The sequence below is a fragment of the Diadema setosum genome, chromosome 4 (assembly GCF_964275005.1).
Source record: "Diadema setosum chromosome 4, eeDiaSeto1, whole genome shotgun sequence".
NCBI lineage: Eukaryota > Metazoa > Echinodermata > Echinoidea > Diadematoida > Diadematidae > Diadema > Diadema setosum.
Window position 1 is genome coordinate 27,885,683 of NC_092688.1, and position 27,564 is coordinate 27,913,246.

The 27,564-nt window shown below is 39.4% G+C and overlaps 1 protein-coding gene across 1 annotated transcript in view; it reads left to right on the forward strand.

Moving 5' to 3' along the window:
* Positions 1-207: 207 nt before the first annotated feature.
* LOC140227082 (NAD(+) hydrolase SARM1-like) overlaps positions 208-27,564 on the forward strand; it is a 57,881-nt gene continuing 30,524 nt past the window's right edge. The window contains exons 1-2 of the mRNA XM_072307511.1: positions 208-323; positions 2,541-3,962. Of these exons, the coding sequence (XP_072163612.1) occupies positions 2,595-3,962 (1,368 nt within the window). The 5' untranslated portion in view covers positions 208-323; positions 2,541-2,594. The remainder of the gene's footprint in view (positions 324-2,540; positions 3,963-27,564) is intronic.

The window sequence follows — 27,564 nt, forward strand, 5'->3', positions numbered from 1 at the left end:
GTCGCGTCGTACTGAACGTCTGTGCAATTAATGCACCCACTGCATTGGGTTCAACATCACTCCCCGCCCGTCAGTGATCATCTCCTCACACCACACATCTTCACGGTTTCTGTGGATACCGTGCATTCGATGCGCGAGCGAGAGCTAGCGAAACGTCGTCTACTCTGCGTAGAAGTCATACTGTCTATACTACCTAGACAAACCTCGCTCAACAGTTGAGGATATCAGATATACTAGGTAGGGCGATCTACTGACTTTATGTTTGCTGCATGTGTGAGCAAACAACGCATTTGAATTCAGCGCCTTTTTGGATGGTGCTAAAGGTGAGTGAACAAAACTATACTCCCGACTATTTTGCTGTTTTCTTATGTAGGCCTGCTATGCCTAGTTAGATTTACCAATCAAGGAACTATCAAATTACACAGCCCAGTTGTTGTACCCTGGCCTGGTCGGGCAACCAATCAAAATAACATGTGTGTCAGGACAGGAGTAACCAGACAAAGTGGACAGGCCAGCCCTCATCAGCTCAGGAGAGAGGGAGAGTTGTAACTTGTAATGTAGGCCTAAAATGCATCTTCGTGACTATGTAGACCGGTGGCCGTGGTTGGGTGGGTAGCCCGCCAGTAGTACGTGTGTTCTACACTGAAGCAGTTAGGGTCCTAAGTCTAAGTTCCCTAGTTAACGTTAGGTAGAATTGGATATCAGGATTGCTATGTAGATTTACAGAAAAATCTGTCTGTCCGGAGGAGTCTTCTGTCTTCTATCATTTTTGTATACCAAGGGGGGGGGGGGGGGTTGTGTTTTCGTAATACTGTTGAGTGTTGGTTTGTTTGTCTGTGTAACTTGTTAGTTGGTCATTGTTACATGCCGTGTACAAAATAACTCGAAAAGTCGTAAACGGATATGGATGAGACTTGCAGGAAAGGTTGAAACTGACACAAGGAACAGACCATTAAATTTTGGTAGAAGTCTAGTGATCCGGAAATTTTTATGGATTTTATGAAGGACTTTCGATATTTTGGCAGGTAGGCCCTAACAGGGTCAATGAACTTGGGAGTTCAAGTTGCGCATTTTTAAGGTTTCATACGCACATGTTAACAGTGCATGCTCGAGTACTGGGGTGAGGCGCACCTTGCAGCTGAGGATTTATGACTTAACAAAGGCTTCTATATTGGGAACCACCTGGGCGATTTTTCAGCATGGAAATCATTGGAAGAGCAAGATCATCGCTGGAAAGTAGCTGCTTGGCGAAGGTCTGCACTCTCAGAGAGAGTGCTTTTCTGTTTTTTTACTTTTAAATCGGCTCTCCGTAGTACTTAGACACAAGGAGGGGATCCATGAAGCCAGACGTAGTCTCCGCAAAACATATCCCCGATACCGGATACACACTGATCTTTCTAAAAGTCAAAGGATTGCTATGCTGCATGTCCTCATATCTGCAGCTGCTCATCGTCTTATTTCCCTGCAGGGATGCAGGGTGTTGCTTGCCATTGTGTGTCGGCTAGACACAAAAATCTGTCTGTCTGGAGGAGTGTTTTTTTTTTTTTTTCATTGTGTGATGTTTGACTTTTAACCCATTATGGCTCTCCAAATTAGTCTTTTTGGTGGCCCAATCATGATCATCAGGTTGCTGAGATTCAAAATGGATTGTTACTTTTACTTTTATTTTAGGGCACTATAATCACAGATTAAAAGATTTTATTTAATGGTCCAAACAGGCCACCAGACAGAAAAGTTAGCGTCGAGCCTAGCCCGACCAGATGCTGTGCACAGTACAGCGACAGGGCTGTTAATAAAGCTCTGTGTTGTGTTACAAATCTTTAAACATAGATGACATACTGTACTAGGGCCTTGACAAAATGTAAAATGAGAAAGAGAGAGAGGGAGAGAGAGCTATCTTTTACATTTTTTTTCGTACTATTTTCACCATGATACTAATTGTTTTGTTGTCAATTGTTGATTTTTTTTTTAAAGATGGGCAAATTGGTTGGAATTTGAAACTATCTGGTCTTCAATATGTAGAAATGCTATAGGGTGTCTACTAAGAAAACAAGTTTTCTAGGCCACCATCTGGAGACACTTTGAAGATTTTGTGATGGCTGGCCACATTGTCCCAAAAGTTGTACCTGCTGTTGTGGTGACTCTGATGAGTGTACATGCTTTTGTTCCACTGATATTGATATGATACTGATTATTTGCAGATCATCATGTGTATTCACTATTTAATATAGAACACTCAATTTCTTTTTTTTTTCTATTGTGATTTTACCTAGTTCATGCGTAAAGCTTCACTTTAAAAATTCTGAATGATAAAATACAACTGTAGCTGTATGTAAGTGCAACACTATATGTGGTACAATGAGTAGTATTTTTAGAATATGTTTCTAATGTCTGGCTCTGCTATTTAAAAAAAAAAAAAATGTAAGTGTAATAAAACTGATCCTGTTACAACAGAACAATGCTATTATTGTGATTGATTTTCTTTGCATCATAATTGACAAAACCCATATTTGTTTTCTTTCATCTTTCATTTCTTGCAGAATGGCAATTGTATTCTCTAGCACTACGAAAGCCAGTACCAGATCTTGAGATTAATGGGTGTACATTGCAGTAAGAAAGGAGTCAAAGTTACCGCAAACTTGCCACCAAGTGACACTCAGAACTCTACCCCTCTCCCTCCTCAGCTACTGCAAGAAACTATTAAGGAATCTCCACCCTCATCCGCTAACTCGATGACGGAGAATCCTCTTACAGAGTCTTCATTCGAGTACAAGCCCCCTCCAAGGCAGACCAGAACTGTGTGGAGCTCATTCAAGAGGAATCCTGGATCATCATCACCGAAGCGTAGCCGTAGCCTGAGGGTAAAGAAGACCCAGGATGTTGTGACACCGGATACTTTGGACATCCAACCCAACAAGGAGCTGGTGACACGGCTTGGGGATGAAGGAGATGTACATATAGGAGGTAGAGGTGGTAGTTTTAGATCGTCCCTGAAACGTAGTGGAAAGTTCAAGAAGATGTCAGGCAAACCAGGATCTCCAGAGTGCTCCTCTCCACCCCCTTCAGGGTACCCTGCTAGGATGGAGAGCACCGTCTCTCTGGCCAAGGATGTGATCCAACAACTGAAGCAGGAATCCACAGAAAAAGTAGTAGAAGCAACCCAGCAGCTATACAGGATGGTAGATGATGCTTGGAGCACACCCAAATATGGACGTGACCTTGCCTACAGCATCAGTGATGCCATGCGTGTTGAAGGTGGTTTGGATATCCTTCTCAAGAACTGTAAATCCGATGATAGAGCCCTTCAGTTAAATTCAGCTAGACTCCTTGAGCAAATCATGACTGCCAACAATCGTGACTTTGTAGTGAAGAAAGGATTAGATTCTGTAGTGAAATTAGCCTGCTCTAGGAAAGAGCCCACCCTTCTTCAGATTGGTATGGGTATCCTAGAGAACCTCTTCAAGCACTCAGAAGACACATGCACCAAGGTCATAGACAGGGGTGGGCTGCAAGCTGTGCTGTATAGCTGCCGTATGAGTGACAACATCACCTTGCGACACTGCGCAGCTGCACTGGCCAACTGTGCCATGTATGGTGGCTCCGCCAACCAGCAACGAATGATCGAGTTTCGCACATCAGAATGGCTCTTTCCCCTAGCTTTCAACTCAGACAACAGCATACGTTATTATGCATGTTTGGCCATTGCCGTCCTGGCTTCCAACCATGCTATAGAAAGGCAAGTAGTCAGCTCTGGAACATTGGACCTAGTGGAGCCTTTTGTGACCACCCATGATCCTGGGGAGTTTGCTAGGAGTGATAAGGCCCATGCCCAAGGAAGATCAGAGGGTTGGCTCACCAGGCTAATGCCTCTCCTGGAGTGCAGTAGGAGGGAGGCCAAGTGCCTGGCAGCTTTCCACTTTGCAATGGAGGCGATCATCAAGAAGGAACAAGGCAGAACTAAGGTGAGCTTTGCTGTATAATGAACCAAGCATTGTGTCATGCACAATTTTATTCTCAGTTTCTAATTTATGTTGCAGAGGGGGGAAAATGTTTAAAACCCTGTTACACGCACAACAGCGCATAGAGCTAACATGTGCCCAAAGTCTTTGGAAATCTGGATGTACTATGGCATAATTTGTCATTTGTTCAAGACATGTTTTTATACAGTGTACATTATAATACATTGTTACCGTTAGCAGTTTGTTTAGGTATGCATGGTCCCCAAATATTTGTTAAAGGTGCATAGTCCCGGTAGTGTAGAGGGCGCTGTTGATGATACTGCCGATCACCGTTAGCATTGATATGAAGATTACCGAAGTTGAGCTTTCATCAAGAGTAAAGTGCGTAGGTGTTGCTAAGTAACGTTGCCTTCGTTGTCTTCTCTGTGCATCGCGCAGTCTGTAGTAATGCCAGGGTGCATGCATATATGTGCTTGTTATTACATCACAAAAGAAATTTGCTAAAGCTGTCATCCCCCTCAGCCGAATCATGAGCCGAACTGTGGTCGGACCACTGACTACAGTGAATCGGACTTCTTCGGACTCGGGGAAGTGGGCCAAAGCGTAAGCGCTAAAGAGGAGTCGATAGCGTAGGTCTCTATAGGAAACTTACGCCGTGCGCCCGCGTACGCATTTGACTAAAACACCGGGACCATGCAGCTTTAATGTATACATGCCTACAATTTTGAACATATGACAATGTACTTTGTACTATTAAATCGATATGTTATGCTGCAGCTCTATGCCGTAATGTGACAAAGCAATTTATAGTTGGCCATGAATCTCGTGCGAGGAACTTCACATTCACAACATTCTTTTAGAAGTCAGATTTTAAAAATTTCCACTTCATTTGTCACATACGAATCTATGAACAAGTAGGAGACAACTGGAAAGAGAAAGCTTTTCAGCTCAAAGGAAGTACAGAATGTAGGCCATCATGATCTGATACACATTGTAGGATTGTGTCTTTGTGGGTCTGTGAAAGGGAGAAGGAGAGAGAGGAGAGGAGGTGATTGGATATTAGGACAGAGAAGAGATAGATCAGAGAGATATCATACAATGTAGTATGTTTTGCTCACTTAAACTTTGTTGCAGAAAAATTGTGTGACAAGTATGTAAAATTCTTGAGTGAAGCAATGAGCAAAAATGATTGCAAATGTAGTGTATTCAAAGTGCATTTAGTATGAAATGATAGCCCAGTTTGTGTTGTCAGGTATTAAAATGTAGAAAATAAATGATACAATTTGGATGATTGTAAATCGTGATGCTTGGCAAAAGGTTAGGAGGGCTTTAACAGCTGCACCATGAATTTACATTTATTGCGTTAGAGAACCCAAAATTAAGTAAATTATTTGAGAATATTTCATATACATGTAAGGATGTCATATTTTGAACAATCATGCTCAAATAGCTCAAAGTGAATACTGTAAAACATGATATATTTGCGGCATGAATTCTTCACGAATTAGAGCCGACGGCCTTTTTTGCGGCATGAAATTTTTGCAAACTGCCACTGGCATTCAATGAATATATTATAGACAAGAACTTTCGCGTGCATTTTAGTTTTGCGAATCTTGGCGCTCGCGAAATTCGCGAAATTAAAATGCATGCGAACATTCCTCGTTTTACAGTAGCTCAAAGTATTGTAATGAAAATGGATGTTACCAGTTATCAATTTGAAAAATTGTGAGCCATCAAAGGACAAGGGTCAGAGGTCAAGTGGAAATGCTCAAATTCCCCTATTACTTGTTCTCCTACTTAAATGATTAAGCTATCCATCCAAATGAAACGTAGTTCAAGGAAAGTAAACACTCAACACATTTGTGACAAACATGTAATTTCATTTTTTTCCCCAATTTTGTGAAACTATTGTCTCACATCGTCAAAAGGTACTCTAGACCTATTGGGAGTAACCATGTGATATGGCAGACCAGTTGCCATGTAGCAACATTTCTAGACTTTCTTTCATCCTGCTGTTGAGACATTACACAGATGATCATACGGTTTGTGCTTGGGGAAAACTTTCTGTTTCATACAATGTACAGTACCGATTAGACAAAATGGATTACAGGTTTACGTGATTTACACTTGAGGGGATACTCTAAAACGAAGCATACATGTAATTGATATTTATTTTGAACAGTTAAAAATGGCTGATCCAAAATACTCTTTTTGTGTCAGGTTTACTGTATTCCTACGGAGTCCGAGAACAAGGCACTGAGATTCCCTGTTTTACTCCATCCTGATACATATAATGTAGAAGCTTTGAATTGGCATACAAGCCATCCTGTGTCCCATAAAGACTGTTGTTGCAGGCTTAGGTTACAGGACTGTGCAGTGGTACAACTGTAGTTGACAATGTAACACATGACTTGGCCAATGTTTAGAGGAAGTATTTTGCCCGGTTCAGCAACATGTACTATGTATATGAATTACATTTCCAATTTTTAACACTGCACACTTGTTGCAGTGTCATTATGATGATGATTGTAAGCAATAATATTTTCATATTATCATGACATCTACATGTTTTTAGGCCCTAATCCATTCATTGTTCAAACCTTGTAAGATAGTATCAAATGTACTATTGAGCAAAGTCCATCAGAGGGCCTGTCTGACCAAATATAAAGCATACAGTGTATGTGATGTGTACAAGAAAATTAGATTTGAATGACTTTCCTTACATTACAAGTGTGAGCACGTGACTAAAATATTTTGTAAAGCAGTTGAAATGTTATTTGCAACAAATTGTACTCGGTCTACAGTAATCATGAGTGAATATAGCCTTCTGCAACCTCAAAGACAAAGAAATACACTGGACTAATACCCCTTTCATATTGGCATCCTCGGATGTCACGCCAGACTCGCATCTGGGATGAACACGGCATGACTGGCCTCCCAAATCCTTATGTAAACACGAGGTACAGCCCGTAACACCCTTTCATATTGATCTCGAACACGACACAAACTCGGCACACGTTTCCATAGCAAACCGCTCGGGACACGGTCCCATGATTACACCTTTGCGGCCAGCTTCCCGCGCTTTTTTCATCAAAGTGACAGTCTGGCAGTCCACCAAAATGCCGAATCCACGAATTTTTCTAAATGCATTACAATAATACATACTAGTACATTTTCAAGCTGACAGCAATTAGTACAGTGTATGTACAGCCACTGATGGCAGTCGTCAATAGTCATGTTGATTACTAGCGCAAACTGACCCAATTCTAAGCAGACGCACTTCATTGCCTTGCAATTTTACACGTGAAATGAGTGTAAAATTGTTTAGACATAAATAAAACATAAAACTATAATATTTTGTTGTCAACACATATTTTTTTTTTAATTATTCAATAATTCCTTGTTCTTACAAATTTGATACTAGTACCTCTGCAAGTTGGCAAACAATTTGCAATGGCATACAATATACGATAATTAACGATCATTGTACGTTGACCAAGTACACATGTGTAAGAAACTGTACATATACTAGCACGCTCGCAGTTGTGTTCATCTGAGATCTCCGGTTCTGGTTGTATGCCGTGTCCGTTCGTATTGGCAGCATCTAGCACAAACACGGCACGTCCTCTGGAGGACGTGCCGTGTTTGTGCTAGACGGTCTAGCACGAACTTCACGCCGTGTTCATCCACTGTTCGTGCTGTGTTCACGCCGAGTTAAGCTTTCATATTGACAGTGGTCTGGGATGAACACGGCACATTCTCTGGAGGACGTGCCATGTTTTTGGCCAATATGAAAGGGGTATAAGATTCAATTACGTGTATGACCTACACACAACAGAATGATGTTGATGTACATTGGTGTGTACAGTTGTTAGGTGATCCGAGTATCCTCTCGGATCACCTTCTGTATCTGTACGGATTCTTTGTTTTTCTTCTTCTTTATTTCTCCTCAAAAGTTGTGTATCGATTAGCTCAGAAAGTGCTCCTCCTATCAATTTCAAATTTATACCATATATATATCGTCTCCCAAAGACGGCAATCGAACTAAAATCAAAGTGATCAGTCGACCGTGACGTCACTATGACGTCATTATATAAAAACACATTCTCAATCATATCTCATTAATGGAATGGAATTTTTAAATGAAATTTACGTCACATATATTTCAAGTTATGCGCATTCTACTCATATTCTCAAAATTCATATTTTCTCTTAAAACGTGCGCGTACGCGCGCGTTGAAATATTTGTATGCTCAAATCGAGCTCAAATTTTTTTTGCACACGTTTCAGACCATTTGGAGCATTTTTTGAAAAATTGAAAAAATTGGACGGACGCGTACGCGCGCGCACATATTCGCACACACAGCTCATATGCAATGGAAATTTTCCGTTTTTTTACACTTATCGGATGCCTAAAATGTCAAGGAATATTTCTACCAAGTTTCAAGTCAATCCGACTCAATATGACGTCATATGGGCCCGTCAAAGTTGAAATTCCGCGCGCGCGTCAATGGCGATATACAGTGCAACGATGCCAAAAAAACGCCAATTTTAAATCCGATTTTACTCGTCAGGATGGACGGTAACCCCCCATTTTCTTTACATATTCTGAAAGCTGATGAGTTGGACATGTTATTTCATGGGTTGGCGATGCTGGCAAAATGATTAAAAGATATCAAATTTCTCAATAAAGTAAAAAAAGTAAATTTTCAAAATGACGTCATCAAATTTCAAGTTCACTCGTGCGTATCCCACTTATCCTTTGCCAATTTACATCTAGATTTCAGTATGTTGTAGCTTATTGAATGATCTTTCATTAATATAATTACAACATTTTGATTGGATGACGGCATCACCTCGTAAAAATGGATTGAAAGTAATATTGTCAAATTTGACCAGTTTACGTGTTATCTCTATGGGAGTGCAGTTTTTCTGGCAGTGAAAATTGACATGACTATCTTTTTCGAGCACTAGCTCATTAATGCTTCGGTGAATTTCTCCCAGATTTTAGTATGTTGTAGCTGAGACTTTGGGCTATCGTCAATGTGCCCTCCATTTTTTCATACAATGTCGGCATCACGTCGAAAAACTTGGTTGAAAATGGCACGAGGCTTCGATGCAGCGTCATTTTGCTTAATACACAGGGCCTATGGAGAATGAAATAGGTCATTGCGTAGCGCATCCGACTCGTAATCCGAAGGTCCCTGGTTCGAGGCTCACCCCTGCCAATATTTTTTTTTAATTTTTTTAAACACGTTTTTTCTTCTTTTTCTTTAGTTAATCTTAATCTCCCTTTCCTTACTTTATCTTTTTCTGATTTTTTTATGCTTCTCCTTCAAATTTCTATAAAATAACATATTTTTTATGCCTCCGCCACGAAGTGGTGCCGGAGGCATTATGTTTTCGGGTTGTCCGTCCGTCCGTACGTACGTCCGTACGTACGTCCGTACGTCCGTACGTCCGTACGTCCGTCCGCTTTCGTTTACGCGATAACTTGAATAATATTTACTGGAATTTTACCAAACTTGGTCCAAGTATGAAGTATGATGGGGCAACGATTTGATAAGATTTTGGGTGAAATCGGCTGAAGGTCAAAGGTCAAAGGTCAAGGTCAAATCATGAAATTGTATCCGTTTACGCGATAACTCAAGACTGTATGGAGCAAATTTCACCAAACTTTGTTGGAGGATGATGTATGATGGGACAATTACTTGATTAGTTTTTCAGTGAAATCGGACAGAGGTCAAAGGTCAAAGATCAAGGTCAAATCCTAAAATTTATCTGTTTATGTGATAACTCAAAACTGGATGAAGCAGCTTTCACCAAACTTGGTCCAAGGATGATGTATGATGGGACAATTAGTTGAGTAGATTCTAGTGACATTGACAAGAGGTCAAAGGTCAAAAGGTCAAGGTCAAATGCTAAAAATGTTGCTATTTCCCCCATATCTATGCAATGCCCGCAGTTATTTTCTTGAAACTTAGTGTAGACATGTACTACTGCATAAGGATTCTCCAGAGAGAGTTTTATGTCATAAGGTCAAAGGTCAAAAGGTCGAAGGTTAGGTGAAAATGTTGCAATATCATTTTTCTCACAAATGGTTCAATGTATCTTCATGGAACATGGTACATATGCATGTACTGACTGACAGGGATTATCTATGGAATTTAGGGGTCATGGGTCAATAGTCAGGGGTTCAAAGGTCAAGGTCAACTCCTCAAAATGTTACTACTGTATTTCCCTCATACATGTATACTAGTATATGCAATGATTGCATTATTAGTTTTAAAAGTGTTTAATATATGTACATGTATTATGTGTACTTGATGGAGATTCTCTTGGAAATTTCTAGCCAGAAGGTCAAAGGTTAAGGGTCAAAGGTCAGGTTTAAATGGAAAAAAAAAATATATATTTTGTACTGTAATTACGCTCTTTCTTCATACCTTGAAAATTATACTCAATGCATAAACTTATAATAAGGTCGGTCAGAAGTCAAGTAAAAATTTTCAATTCCCCAAATATGTGTACCTGCACTCTTTAATAGACAATTATAGCAAACCCAGTTCGTGGAAAGTAAACATTCAAGATATTTCTGACAAACCTGTTATTTCAATATTTTGCCAGTTATGTGAAACTGTCATCACACATTGTCAAGACATTGTACTATACACCTATTGGGAGAATCATGCATTATGGCGGAGGCATCAGTCGCCGTAGCGACATTTCTAGTTTCTTTATTTTTCTTTCTTTCTACTACTTTCTGTGCAATAGATGAACAACAACAATGGCTATCAATCCCATATTTTGCACATGTTTAGTACATGTCACGTACATTATTTCATAAAATAACAACTACTTGATCGGACACCATCTTGGGTATGTAAATTAGGGTCAAAGGTCATAAATGTTTCATCCTGTATCTTGGTGAATACCTGTCCTATCTTTCCCATATTTTGCACACGCAAAGACCATGTTACAAGAATCATTTCACGAAATAATCACTTTTTACTTTGACGCCATCTTGGGTCTACAAAGTGAGGTCAAAGGTCAAATATACTTCATTCTGTATTTCTGTTAGTGTATACGGAATTCGGTACCAAAGATGGCAGGTCTCACTCCCTTTTCTAAATGAGAATCCAAACATCACACTACCAATGTCCCGTCAACACAGATGAAACCTGTATGGTCATGAATATTTGGATCAGGACTCAAATCATTGATTTTCGAAGAGATCGGATCACCTAATTTGTCAGTGTTGACAAATTCCGGTTCTAGTTAGGTGATCCGAGTATCCTCTCGGATCACCTTCTGTATCTGTACGGATTCTTTGTTTTTCTTCTTCTTTATTTCTCCTCAAAAGTTGTGTATCGATTAGCTCAGAAAGTGCTCCTCCTATCAATTTCAAAATTATACCATATATATATCGTCTCCCAAAGACGGCAATCGAACTAAAATCAAAGTGATCAGTCGACCGTGACGTCACTATGACGTCATTATATGAAAACACATTCTCAATCATATCTCATTAATGGAATGGAATTTTTAAATGAAATTTACGTCACATATATTTCAAGTTATGCGCATTCTACTCATATTCTCAAAATTCATATTTTCTCTTAAAACGTGCGCGTATGCGCGCGTTGAAATATTTGTATGCTCAAATCGAGCTCAAATTTTTTTTGCACACGTTTCAGACCATTTGGAGCATTTTTTGAAAAATTGAAAAAATTGGACGGACGCGTACGCGCGCGCACATATTCGCACACACAGCTCATATGCAATGGAAATTTTCCGTTTTTTTACACTTATCGGATGCCTAAAATGTCAAGGAATATTTCTACCAAGTTTCAAGTCAATCCGACTCAATATGACGTCATATGGGCCCGTCAAAGTTGAAATTCCGCGCGCGCGTCAATGGGGATATACAGTGCAACGATGCCAAAAAAACGCCAATTTTAAATCCGATTTTACTCGTCAGGATGGACGGTAACCCCCCATTTTCTTTACATATTCTGAAAGCTGATGAGTTGGACATGTTATTTCATGGGTTGGCGATGCTGGCAAAATGATTAAAAGATATCAAATTTCTCAATAAAGTAAAAAAAGTAAATTTTCAAAATGACGTCATCAAATTTCAAGTTCACTCGTGCGTATCCCACTTATCCTTTGCCAATTTACATCTAGATTTCAGTATGTTGTAGCTTATTGAATGATCTTTCATTAATATAATTACAACATTTTGATTGGATGACGGCATCACCTCGTAAAAATGGATTGAAAGTAATATTGTCAAATTTGACCAGTTTACGTGTTATCTCTATGGGAGTGCAGTTTTTCTGGCAGTGAAAATTGACATGACTATCTTTTTCGAGCACTAGCTCATTAATGCTTCGGTGAATTTCTCCCAGATTTTAGTATGTTGTAGCTGAGACTTTGGGCTATCGTCAATGTGCCCTCCATTTTTTCATACAATGTCGGCATCACGTCGAAAAACTTGGTTGAAAATGGCACGAGGCTTCGATGCAGCGTCATTTTGCTTAATACACAGGGCCTATGGAGAATGAAATAGGTCATTGCGTAGCGCATCCGACTCGTAATCCTAAGGTCCCTGGTTCGAGGCTCACCCCTGCCAATATTTTTTTTGAATTTTTTTAAACACGTTTTTTCTTCTTTTTCTTTAGTTAATCTTAATCTCCCTTTCCTTACTTTATCTTTTTCTGATTTTTTTATGCTTCTCCTTCAAATTTCTATAAAATAACATATTTTTTTCTTTATGTTTCTTTCTTTCTACTACTTTCTGTGCAATAGATGAACAACAACAATGGCTATCAATCCCATATTTTGCACATGTTTAGTACATGTCACGTACATTATTTCATAAAATAACAACTACTTGATCGGACACCATCTTGGGTATGTAAATTAGGGTCAAAGGTCATAAATGTTTCATCCTGTATCTTGGTGAATACCTGTCCTATCTTTCCCATATTTTGCACACGCAAAGACCATGTTACAAGAATCATTTCACGAAATAATCACTTTTTACTTTGACGCCATCTTGGGTCTACAAAGTGAGGTCAAAGGTCAAATATACTTCATTCTGTATTTCCGTTAGTGTATACGGAATTCGGTACCAAAGATGGCAGGTCTCACTCCCTTTTCTAAATGAGAATCCAAACATCACACTACCAATGTCCCGTCAACACAGATGAAACCTGTATGGTCATGAATATTTGGATCAGGACTCAAATCATTGATTTTCGAAGAGATCGGATCACCTAATTTGTCAGTGTTGACAAATTCCGGTTCTAGTTTTTCTTTGTTTTGGTAAGAGTTTAAAAATAACTTCTGGTACTGCAGTAAAACATGACGATGGGGTTGAGAGCATGCCAAGATGAGCTGATTTATTAGATTTCAGGAAGGCAAGGTTAAGGGTCGCAGGTTTTACCAAGATTCTGAGACTTCACTGTTCACATAATGACCCCAGAAATGTGTGAAAGCAATCAATCAGCTTGATAGAAGATCGGATCAACATGCGCTGTAACAGAGCAGTTCACTTGATAGGATATCTCCAATAAGAGGAACCCGCAGAATATCTTTTCATCCACAATGAGATGCTTTCTTGTACAACACATCTGTTTTGTGTCCCTACATTTAGTTTTTCCTTGACATACATGTACTAACATGTATGGTAAAAAGTATGATGATAGAAATCTACACCTGTTTAACACATAGCAGGATACTGTTGTTCATTGCTGTTAAAGCTAGTCAGTTAAAAAAAAAACCCAACAAAACAAAACAAAACTACACTCACATACAAAGAATCTTATGAATAGATAAAAATGGCCTGTTTTGCTGTCACAGGTTATTGTTACATTCAATTTTTACAAACGCAACTTTAATACTGTAAGTGTAATGTCAGCTTCTATGAATGAAAAGTAAATAAATTTATGGATGTGAAATACAGACAGTAGATGTACATGTACAAATTTGTAGATGACATGTACACATTATACACTATGTACAACTGTATATCCCATAATTTCAAGACATAGAATGAGTGTGGCACAATGCTACCATACCATGTGTACACAGTATGTAGCATATATGTACTTTGAATACACTGTTTGTTAGTACTCACAATGTTTGATCAAGACTGATATAATTTCCACTCCCATCGCATTTGCATCGGATTGTTTACTTGTAATAACTGTATGCTAGTTTCAAGTGGGTTCAGGGTCTATGGTTGAAAGACTAGTGATTGATTAGAGGTAGGGAGTCTGGATCACACAATTTTCAATGCTAAGTGAACTCACAGTTTTGAGGGGGAAAAAATAGAAACTATACTTTGTAGTAAAGATTTGATATGATATCCACTTCTACTTACATGGACTTTATTGTCCAGCAGCAGTTCATGATAAACAGAAATTTCAATATGATGCATCACGTGTTACCCCGGGGTACCGTTGTACCCGGGGTTACCGTGTTGTGTAGCGCCACCTCACGTCCACTCGAGGACAGCCACAGAGAAATGCATGCACTGTGTGTACGTGTATGCACGCTGTGCTACCAAAAGCGTGTGCTTTAGTGCAGTGCAGTGCAGTGGCTAGTGCGCGCTAGCTCCAGCACCAAAATAATTTCCACTTTTTGGCAACGCTGGGTAGAACCTTTTGAAAAAATAAGTAATTTAACAAAATGGCTGATTTTTATTTGGTACCCCGGGATACCATTTATGTCATCATATTATACATAGTATTAAGCCCTGATAAATTGCTCATCAGTGACATAATTGACAGTCTTAAATGTTCGTTTTCTAGAGCCATTCCTTACATACTAGTACTACCTTGAAATGCTAGTGTCTTGAAATATTTCTCTTGTGCTGAGTGATCTGTCTGCAACTGTGTGCAATACCGTTAATACATTTTATTGAGGTCCTACGGAAAAATACAAAATGTTTCATACATAAAGCAGATGCTGAGTATTGTGAAATCATGCAAAACTGTCCATGATGAGTCACATTTGTCATTGTCCCAGAGTACCCACAGTTTATTACCTTTGAATGACATTGTGGGTGACTTTGGCTGTGTTTATAAATCATCTTTCCTATGTTTGAAACATGTTTCAGTACCCGCTATCAAAACATGTTTGCAAAGGCCTTTCAGATGGCATTTCTCGAATTGTTGATTTATCATCTCTCCTGTGAGTCGATGGGTAACTTCTTGTTGCTGTGCAGCTCCATTGCACTGTTTGACCCAAGGAGCAGAGATCATGTAGTTGGCATGGGTAGGTCTGAGATATTTAAACATATTTCTCATCTCTACAAAAACATGTTTCTGACTCAAACACATTTGAGATCACACTTCTTTCAGCATTTCAGAAAGGCCTACTTCCCATAATCAGAACAACTCATTTATAAATCAGCTGCCTAAATCTCCCTCAAAGTCATTTGGGAACCTTAATTCCATGCCAGAAGTGAGTTGATAAATGCATCCTTTAGTTGACATTCAAAATCCTGAACTACTTTTCATTGGATTTGTCATATCTTCTTACATCTCATGGATTTTTAAAGTCTGTTTGGATGTGTGACTAACAAGATTTCTGTGAAGATGAAGGGTATATTGTGAGGTACAACAAGCAGTGTATGCTGTAAGTATGAGGGTGATGAATCAGAGAGCAGTAGATTTTGTCTGTTGAGGCTATTATTAATAAAGAGAATGAAGCTCAAATTAAGTGAATTGACTGAATGCAGCTAACTAATAGAACAGATCAGTGAAAGTTTGATGAAAAATCAGTTCTAATCTATTATGCAGTTATAAATTCTTGAAGTTTTGGTGCTAGCATGGCTTGATGAGAAGACTATTAGATATGATGAAAATATAAAGAAAATGTAACTTTCATTTTCACTTTCAAACATAACGGAAGAGCATTCAACTACAAACTGTACATAGAAGGCTTAATGTGCATGGTAAAAAATATTACCCTGGACATACACTGTACAGGAATGTGTATATTTCATTTAAAAAAAAATGAAATTCCTTGTGAAATTGTTGGAAATCAATACATGACGTCACACACTTTTGTAGTCTTCTCATTCAGCAATACATTGTAGCTGCACCGAAACTTTAACAATGCATAAAAGTGGATTGCCCATTTTTTAATTTTTAATTTTTTTTTATTCATTTTTTTTTTTTTTATACTGATGTTTTCTTCTTTATTACTGTAATTGCTGCATTTAGTCAGTGCACATGTACATATTTCGGTGGCTTTTCCCTTTAAGTTTGCTACCAAGTGTCATCTTTAGAATCAATCTCTGTGGAAACTGAGTTGGCTAGTAAAAGAGGGCTATGAACTGTAAGATGAGAGCTCTCTTTTAATTCAAACAAGGAAAGAGGGAGGATGTGATTTTTATGTAGTAAATCCTGGCATTTTAATGATTTCATTATGTATTCTATGTTATTGTGATGATGACGACAGTGAAATAGTCCTAGCCTAACAACACTTCATTAAATTGTTCTCTTCCACATTGTGTAAATCAATGTGAATTATGGTAGACTTCATACATGAATATGAATATGGTTTTGATGAAATTCTTATGCTGAGTCTTCCCCCCCCCCCCAAAAAAAAAAAGTTTTCTCAAAGCTCGAAGAGGCTTACAGTACCTTTGGTTCTAGTGCGAACCGCTCAGATAAACTTTATGTACAATGTTACAATGTCAAACACATGTTCATTGAACGCAGAACACATTGATGGGCTCTCTTACATAATCTCTGCAAATGATAAGTCTGAGTCCAGCGGAGATAGAAATTACTGAAATCTATGCATGCTGCAGTGATACCATGCTGTAAAACTGTAGTAAGATCTCTTTAATGTTGTACAGCTGTATTTTGTTATTCAGTGCATGCAGTGTGTAATGTACATTGTACAAGACTTGTACACTTCCTTAAACATGAGAGATGATGTCTGCATACACAACGGGTTGAAACTTTGGATACCACCGTTCAGTATGGTTGGAAAGAGTCCAATAATTTATACTGATGAAGTGTACTGTATGATACACTCTGTAGGCAGGCAGTTTAGTGTCAGAGCAAGTCTTACCATAGATCTGTCGTATTCTGTTTGAACAGGTAATTTAGTGTCTGGAAAACCTTAAAGGACAAGTTCACCTTCATAAACATAAGGATTGCGAGAATGCAACAATATTAGTAGAACACATCAGTGAAAGTTTGAGGAAAATTGGACAATCGATGCAAAAGTTATGAATTTTTTAAATTTTTGTGTTGGAACCGCTGGATGAGGAGACTACTACAGCTTGTGAGTCATAATGCGTACAACAGTATAAAGAAAATGTACAAGAAAATTCCACATATTTTCACTTTTTTCGCATAATAAAAGAGCACTTGACTTGCCTCTTTCTAAAGGCAGGGGGAATAATATTACCCATAACATTTGTCGGTAACGAGTCAGGGGAATGTGTACTTTTCTCAAAAGATGGAATTTTGTGAAATTCTCTTTATATTTTCCTTGTATTGTTGTACGCATGTGACATCTACTGTAAGTTATTCATACACTGCAGTAGTCTTCTCATCCAGCGGTTACTGCACAAAAACTTCAAAAATTCATAACTTTTGAACGGAATGTCTGATTATCCTCAAACTTTCAATGATGTGTTCTACTAATATTGCTACATTCTCTCAATCCTTATGTTTATGAAGGTGAACTTGTCCTTTAAGTCCAGTATTAAAAGGGAGACTTTATCATTGTAGCTTTGCATTGATTTGCTAGACATCTGTAGCTTCTCTTGGGACTGATTAATCACTTAGTTTCATGTTTATTTTCTGAACCTGGCAGTGTTAAGATCTGAGATGTGTGCAGTTTCATGAAGAAGAAATATAGCCAAGGCTATGCGAAGTTCGTCAAAGCTTTGAGTACCAGGACAATGTAGGTATCAGAGTGAATCTTTGTGGGAATGAAATCGAGAATTATTCATGTGTTGGCCTACCTACAATGTATTTGCATTGCAGAGCAGCTATAAACATATTTACTATAGACATTAGTGAACTAACAAATAATAAAAGAAAAGTGGTTGACTCTTTCTTTAACTGTTTGTACATGTCAAATCTAAATTATTGTTGTAATTACTAATGTTGTCAATAATATCTAGTCATGCACCATCATTTGATTTATCCATGATCTTTAATAGCCACATCATTATTTTTTTTCAATTTCTTTATAGATATTGAATTTCTATACATTGTGTACAAACTGTAGATGCACTCAGTGCGTACATAGATACTAGACATTGTGACTGAAGTACAGTAGTAACCTACAATGTACTGCAGTTGCATTATTATTCAAGTACATACAAGTACATGTATCATACAAGTATCATACAAGTACATGTAAACTTTAATTCTGCAGTAGAATGTAAATATATGCATTTACAGGTATATTGTGTTTTAACCATTTATTGCTAGACCCATGAAAAAATTCCTAGTATATGAAATTTTCTTGTTATTTCATCTTGTATGATTTCTTTTCAAGTAAACACGGAACTATGCATCTAATTTTCAGTGGTGAGGATAAACAAACAAAACCAACATACAGTGAACATGTATTTGAAGTACATACATCATCCGTGATTTGCTGTTTGTTCATCAGCAAATTGCATCCATAATGAAGGGAAGAAGAGAATTGAAAGAGAAATCTAAACAAATCATTCATGAATGCATCTGGCAATTTTATAATTTTGATGACTAGCAGTGCTACCATTGTTCCAGAGCTAAGATGAGGTGGCTGTAAGTAGCAGAGTTTTAGGTTTTGGTTTCAGGTCATACACCAAAGAAGAAGAGGGGGGGGGGGGGGGGGGGGTGGGAAAGCCAGTATCTACGCATTGCTATCAGGCCACTCCGCTTTGCTCAGTGCAATCAGCAGAGGAAATCAATATAATCAGAGGACCTCTGACAAAAAGTGGGCAGCAGCAGCAGCATTGAATATGACCTGGGTCCATGCACCATGGCAGTTGAATTGAACCAGTAATACTGTTTGCATGATTGAAAATGTGCAAATTCTGAACAAGATTTCCAAGGCGGAGACTGTCATTTATATCATTTCATTCTGTCCGTCTTGGCAGAGTTGGCTGCTCTGTCATACACAGTGTAGTCTGAATGGGATAGTGGAGATCATCAGTGTTCATGGTTGCTAATTGCCTGCTAATGGAATTGCATCATAGCATGTGCTGTGTATCATGATCATCATTTATTTCACCTCAGTGAAAGAACATACATGTGTACATTTCCTCTATCAAAATTGAACATAATTTGATTATTGATAAGAGAAGGTAACATCAGTAAAGCTCTTTCAAATTTCAGCTTGCATGCAATTGTAGCCATGATGAAAATCCTGTACACATTCCCAGGGAAATACAGTTAAAAAAAAAAACTCTGCAAAAATCCCTACTCTGCTTAAAGGGAAGATAAACCCCAAGAGCAATGTGGATTGAGTGAAAGCAGCAACATTAGTAGAACACATCAGTGAAAGTTTGAGGAAAATCGGACAATCGATGCAAAAGTTATGAATTTTTAAAGTTTTGGTGTTGGAACCGCTGGATGAGGAGACTACTAGAGGATATGACGTATGAGTGGACAACAATACAAAGAAAATATAAAGGAAATTCAACAAAAATTCACTTTTCTACAATCATGAAAGAGCAATGGACCAAGCTCTTTCAGAAAGCAGGGGGAATAATTGCTACCCTTAACATTATGTCAATATCAAGTTGATGGAATTTGTTATTTTCATGAAAAATGGATTTTTGTAGAATTTTCTTTATATTTTCTTGGTATTGTTGTCCACTCATACGTCATAACCTCTAGTAGTCTCCTCATCCAGCGGTTCCAACACCAAAACTTTAAAAATTCATAACTTTTGCATCGATTGTCCGATTTTCTTCAAACTTTCACTGATGTGTTCTACTAATGTTGCTGCTTTCACTCAATCCACATTGCTCTTGGGGTTTATCTTCCCTTTAATGTACAACTGCACAAAGTGTTCATACATTATCAGGTGATAACAAAACCCAGCATACGGTAATCCATCTTCACCGAACATGCAATTACACAATCTTTAGGTAAGGGTATGATATTGCTATAAAATATGGTTGCTGTTACGACCAAAATCACTCTGAGAATGATCGCACAAAAGAAACAGTCAACTAATGTTCAGGCGGTTTATTAACAGGGATATTGTGGGTACAGACTCGTAATCGGTTTTCACATCAGTACAATAATGATCAAGAGAAACAATTATAAATCAGTAATAAAATCACTTACACGCATTACAGCCCAAATCGTAATCACGATGTTATATAGTCCCTTGGTGATGTCTAACTACGATGTTCGATGCACAGATGAATGGTCCTTGATGCACCGATGAATGATTCCTCCGACGTAAATCCAGAGGCACGGGTTGCAATAATCCACGTTATAGATCCGGGGTAAATTCCACGATATGTACGTCCACAGCGAAACGTGCGGAATCCACAGGAAACGGGCAGAATCCAAATGTTATGACGACCACGTCCAGTTGATGCGTTGAATGATGATTCACTTTATAATGTCCAGCAAAGAAACCAGCCCGTCAACAGCTTTGCCGTAATAATGTCCGTTGACACTAAAATATGGAGTCTATCTCCAACGTAGGCAAATTAATTCTCTGCAGGCAAAATGTCTCCCAGGCCTTATCTCCACAAACACAGTTTGTATAGCAGGTCAGCAGGTAACACAGGACTGACTATAACAAGTCGCTTCAGAGCCAGAAGTGACGTAACTCTCAGAGCAGAGGTGTTGGGTACTCTGCCTACTGCAGAATTTCTCCAGCTTATATACTCATTCACCCCTTTCTAGTACATTCTGTAATTTTCTCCAACCTGGGGCTACATACCTGAACATACTAGCAAGTCCAAATTCCAGGAATCCTGGATGACTCACTGCCTAATATGTGCATAACATCATTGCCAAAATTAACTACCAATCACATTGGGTTACAAGGGCAGTGCCTCACTCAGCCAGCACTTCCTAGAATTTTCTGGAATGGGTTAAATCATTCTAGATTGAGTGAGCTATAATGTATTTCCTGTCACATGCATACATGTACTGTAGCTACATTGTATACCATGTAGAAAATTCTCCACTGATCTGGTCAGCCTGTATGTACTATATCTATATCATATAGAATGTTCTCCATTAATCTGGTCACCCTGTGTACATACACATTAAACAACCATGCATACAGCCTTGATACATGTACATAATAACTACTTGTGTGTACATTTGTGACACCATCCCCCATGGGAAAAAGAAAGCCTTGCCGTAGCAAGGGTTTCTTTTACCTTCACAATTTCTCATCATTTCTAATGAATGTGAGGTAAAATCCAAGTCAAGCAACAATAATCACATACTATCACATGCCTTTTGAATAGCTGCATTAATTCCATGTTCTCTTTTCATGGATACCAGTTACATTGATATTACTTGCATTCTTGAAGCTTATATAATCATGTCAAATTGTTTTGCATACATTAATGGATATGCTAAACACATACACTGTAAATGATATGCGGTGAAAACTTTTCACCCTTGACGTCTACTGTGCTATCCACTACCTATGTCACACCAACTGACTTTCGGTCATAGCACTCTTTCAACATATTGACATGACACATTCTCTGTTCTTTGCATCTGTCTGGTGTGCTGATCACATAGTTCACATCATTGAATTTCTTTTTAACACAGTATGGGCCACTGAACTTGGCTTTCAGTGGTTCACCTTGTATGGGCAGCAGTACAAGAACTTTGTCACCTGGTTTGAAGGTTCGGGCTTTGGCATTTTTGTCTGCCTTTCTCTTCATTGAATCTTGTGACATTTTCAAGTGTTCCCTAGCTACCTCACAAGCCTTTGAAAGCCTTTCACGAAACTTTGACACATAGTCAAGTAGGTGGACCTCATCATCCTCAGTCATGAATTTCTCTTTGATGAGCTTCAGTGGGCCCCTAACTTCATGACCGTACACCAACTCAAATGGGCTGAAACCCGTCGACTCATTTGGGGAGTCCCTCGTTGCGAACAGCAGGAAAGGGATACCCTTATCCCAATCCTCGGGATACTCCTCACAAAATGCCCTAATCATTGTCTTTAGGGTCTGATGGTAGCGCTCCAACGCACCTTGGGATTGGGGATGATAAGCTGACGACTTCAGCTGCTTCACACCCAAACGATACATCACCTCTTGAAATATGCCTGACATGAAATTTGACCCTTGGTCAGACTGCACTTCCTTGGGCAACCCATACCTAGTGAAAAACTGCACTAGAGCATCTACCACAGTCTTAGCAGTGATATTTCTCAATGGGATAGCTTCTGGAAACCGTGTAGACATATCCATGATTGTCAAGAGGTACTTATGACCCGACCTAGTCCTAGGCAAAGGTCCAACACAGTCAACTAGAACCCGACTGAATGGTTCTTCAAACGCAGGTATCGGAATCAATGGTGCCGGCTTCACTGAATGCTGTGGTTTACCAGCCACCTGACATGTGTGACAAGTCTTGCAAAACTCAGCCACATCCACATTCAACCCTGGCCAATAGAAATGCCTCATGATCCGATCCTTTGTCTTTCTGACGCCTAAATGGCCGCCAACAGGTAACTCGTGAGCAATCCTCAAGATATCACCGCGGTAACAGGGAGGGACAACAACTTGACGGACCACCGTCCAATCCTCATCAGCTGGCCTATGGGGAGGTCTCCACTTCCTCATCAAAATGCCATCTTTGACATAATAGCACTCAGGGACCTTTTCAGCCTCAGCCTCAGAACACGCCGTCTGAGACAAGCCTTTTAACTCAGCGTCTGCCTGCTGTGCTTCAACCAAGGAAGACTTGCTAAACAGCCCATCACTGTTAGCCTCGGAGCCTAATACAGCAACCCCATCATTCAAATCCTTGAAAAAGGTTTCTGCCAACCAAACACCAGAATTCTCCTCCACATCAACAGAATCCGCATCATCTTGAACAGCTCTACGAGCCTGAGACCTAGTCACAACACAATCTGGGAAAATCCCAGGAAACTCCTCCTGCAACTGCTCAGTTTCAGCAACCACCACTGGTTTATCCGAAACAACTGGAGACGCAACCACCTTGTCCCCAGCCAAGTCATTCCCCAACAGGAAGTCAATGCCTACCATGGGCAACTCAGGAACAACTCCAACAGTGACAGGACCAGAAACTAGGTCACACTTCAAATCCACTCTATACAGTGGTACTGACATATAACTGCCATCAACAGTCTGAATCAAGACTTTTGCATTCACTGCACTATCTGGTGGAAAAGTCATACCACCATCCACCATCAACGACTGAGAGGCCCCCGTATCCCGCAGGATGACTACTGGTTTACCTGCCTCACCAGAAGTACATGGGGTCACCTCACCATCAAACAAAAAGCTACGATAGCTCTCATCCACCTGCTTCAGCCTATCTTTGAATTTGGGAGATCGACTTTCAATGGCCTGTGTTTCACTGAATGGGACACTATTTTCGGGTAGGACACTTCTTGACATGACAAATCCCATGTCCTTCTTTGTTTTGTTTTGCAACTTCCAACACTGTGACTTTACATGCCCTGTCTTGTTACAGTGAAAACATTTGATGACATTTGCACTTGTACTGGACCCTTTGTCAGATTGAGGCTTTGGTGCCGATGAAGTTTCAGAACTCGTGCCTTTTTCAGAACCAGCATTCTTTGGATTGCTTAACTGATTTTTGTCTCTCTTATTTCCAGAGAAATTCCTGAAAGGTGGTCTGTTGTCATTTCTGTGGGTCAGCTCATACTCATCAGCCATCAAGGCTGCTTTATGCAAACTTGTCACTTTGTGATCATCCAAATGTGACCTCACACTGAAAGCAACACTCTTTTTGAATTCTTCTAAGAGAACAACCTCACGTAGGTTATCAAAATCCTGATCCACTTTCAGGGACCTGTACCACCTATCAAACATCATTTCTTTTTCACGAGCAAACTCAACATGTGTCTGGCCTGGTTTGCGATACGAATTTCTGAACTTATGTCTGTACGCCTCTGGCACCAACTCATAAGCATTCAACACTGCCTTCTTGACTGTAGCATAGTCACGTGATTGCTCTTCAGAGAGAGATGAGTACACATCGGCTGCTTTGCCGACAAACACACTTTGAAGGAGCAAGGGCCAAAATTCTTGTGGCCAGTTCAAACTGTTAGCCACCTTCTCAAATGACACAAAATATGCATCAACTCTGTTTTCTTCAAACTTTGGCACCAATCGAATGTTCTTGGCCAAATCAAATTCAGGGGGAGCCCTTTCACGATTTCCAACCGTCTGTGCATGAGACAATTCCATCTCACGCAATTTCACTTGTTGCTCCACTTCAAATTTCTTCTGTTCCATTTCAAGTTTCTTCATTTCCAGTTCTTTTTGTTCTTTCTCCCTCTCTCTTTCCAATCTCATCTTCTCTTTCTCCATTTCCAATCTAGCTAGCTCAAGCCGTGTTTGATCTGAAATTTGAGCTTGATCTGGAGTGTCAATTTCTTCTTTGAGCTCCATGTGACCAGCTACTAAGTCAAGAATTTCTGCCTTTCTTACACCTTGTGGAACATCTACATTTAAATGCTGTGCAATAGCAGTCAAATCACATTTGCGTAACCTTTGCAAATCTTTGAGGGACAAATCTGTCCTCTGAACAAATGCCTGAACATCCATTGTACTGATTGACATTGTCACATGTATTACACACAATGTACAATTGAACAATCAACTCACTGGTATTTTGTCTGTACCAATATTCTGGCTTCCGGAACGTTCCAAATTCTAAGTTTTGGCTTTAAATTCACTTCCCGGACAAGCCCCCAATTTTGTTACGACCAAAATCACTCTGAGAATGATCGCACAAAAGAAACAGTCAACTAATGTTCAGGCGGTTTATTAACAGGGATATTGTGGGTACAGACTCGTAATCGGTTTTCACATCAGTACAATAATGATCAAGAGAAACAATTATAAATCAGTAATAAAATCACTTACACGCATTACAGCCCAAATCGTAATCACGATGTTATATAGTCCCTTGGTGATGTCTAACTACGATGTTCGATGCACAGATGAATGGTCCTTGATGCACCGATGAATGATTCCTCCGACGTAAATCCAGAGGCACGGGTTGCAATAATCCACGTTATAGATCCGGGGTAAATTCCACGATATGTACGTCCACAGCGAAACGTGCGGAATCCACAGGAAACGGGCAGAATCCAAATGTTATGACGACCACGTCCAGTTGATGCGTTGAATGATGATTCACTTTATAATGTCCAGCAAAGAAACCAGCCCGTCAACAGCTTTGCCGTAATAATGTCCGTTGACACTAAAATATGGAGTCTATCTCCAACGTAGGCAAATTAATTCTCTGCAGGCAAAATGTCTCCCAGGCCTTATCTCCACAAACACAGTTTGTATAGCAGGTCAGCAGGTAACACAGGACTGACTATAACAAGTCGCTTCAGAGCCAGAAGTGACGTAACTCTCAGAGCAGAGGTGTTGGGTACTCTGCCTACTGCAGAATTTCTCCAGCTTATATACTCATTCACCCCTTTCTAGTACATTCTGTAATTTTCTCCAACCTGGGGCTACATACCTGAACATACTAGCAAGTCCAAATTCCAGGAATCCTGGATGACTCACTGCCTAATATGTGCATAACATCATTGCCAAAATTAACTACCAATCACATTGGGTTACAAGGGCAGTGCCTCACTCAGCCAGCACTTCCTAGAATTTTCTGGAATGGGTTAAATCATTCTAGATTGAGTGAGCTATAATGTATTTCCTGTCACATGCATACATGTACTGTAGCTACATTGTATACCATGTAGAAAATTCTCCACTGATCTGGTCAGCCTGTATGTACTATATCTATATCATATAGAATGTTCTCCATTAATCTGGTCACCCTGTGTACATACACATTAAACAACCATGCATACAGCCTTGATACATGTACATAATAACTACTTGTGTGTACATTTGTGACATTGCCCATAGTTTGGGCTGATGTAACAGTGACATTGTAAAGTTGGTTTAGACAAGGTTCTGCTCAGTGCTGTATTCCTGCAACATGTACATGTACCCACCAGGAATAGCTATGAATTTGTTTGACACATTGTGTTGCTGGTCCTTATCTGTCCCTGGTTCTGTGAAAATGTAATTTTGTGTTATTACTTTGCTAGTTTATCACGATCAGGGGCAGCTCAGGCTTTTTGCTAAAGGGGGGGGGGGGGGGAGGAGGAGGCGTTGACCAAATGGCAATAGGTCATGACAAGCCCCCCCCCCAAAAAAAAAAAATAAATAAATAAAATAAAATAAAAAATAGGTCTTCACATTTTTGCCGTTGGCCTGAGCCTGAGACAGAGTGTTAGATACAATGATGATGGTGTTTTTCTATGCACATCGCATTTTCACTTGGCAGCCCAAGGGGGGGGGGGGGGGGGCGGTAACCTCCCCATCTTCCACTGACAATAAACTATACCACTGTATATTACAATTACACCAAGCAGTGGCATCATACATGTTTACTTTTACTTTTCCCCCGAACAACAGCTTGAACTGTTGTGCCCCAGAAACCTCTCCTATATACGCTCAGTGCAACTGACATCATATCAGACACTACAATGAAGAAGTAGAGTAGAAAAAGAGATACCAGTAGATGCATTCAGACAGAAAACAAACAGACAAACCAACAACAGCAAAACAAAACAGAAAGCAGTCAAAACAAACTCTATTAAGTAAAAATGAAACAATCAAGAGGCATTTTCAAGCACACTGCCCCGAGCAGCCAGAAAGAATTTAAGACTCTTGGTTACTTGTGTTCGAAAAAGCAAAACATATGTATTGAAATCTACATCGAGGTGCACACGCACACATGCAATCCCCAATTCATGCATCATACAGTGTTGTGCCAAGCACCAACCGTAGAAATTGCTTGTGGTTCCGTATGGAGTACACATCGTGCACACAGCACACACTCACACAGAAATTTACGCACACATGTGCATCTGAACTTGTATTCCAATCTGGAAGGAACATCTCAGTTTTTATTAAATTTTTCAGTATATGCAGTGGGGAAATCCTCCCCTCCAATTGCCCTAGTATAACCTGAAGGTACTGGTTGTCATGCCTGCTTTCCCTTTTGCTGTGTATTGTTGCTCTGTGACTGTATTTCTAGCAAAGTCAGCCTCATACATGTAATTCTGTATACAATACAGATGTAGAAGGGGATGTGAAGACCATTGTATGCTAATTTCCCAATTTTCACATGGTATCTTTGGGAATGAGAGATATCAACTATAAATTTTCTCAAGTCGTTTTATATTGACTGCCCTATAAATGAAGACATAGATAAAGACGCATGTTGCACTAGTTACAATATAATATTTTGTGTGTATGATGAAAGTTCATTAATTATCAGTGGGTAGTTGTTTGAGGAGACCTTATTATTGAAGCTGGTTTACTAGTTACAGG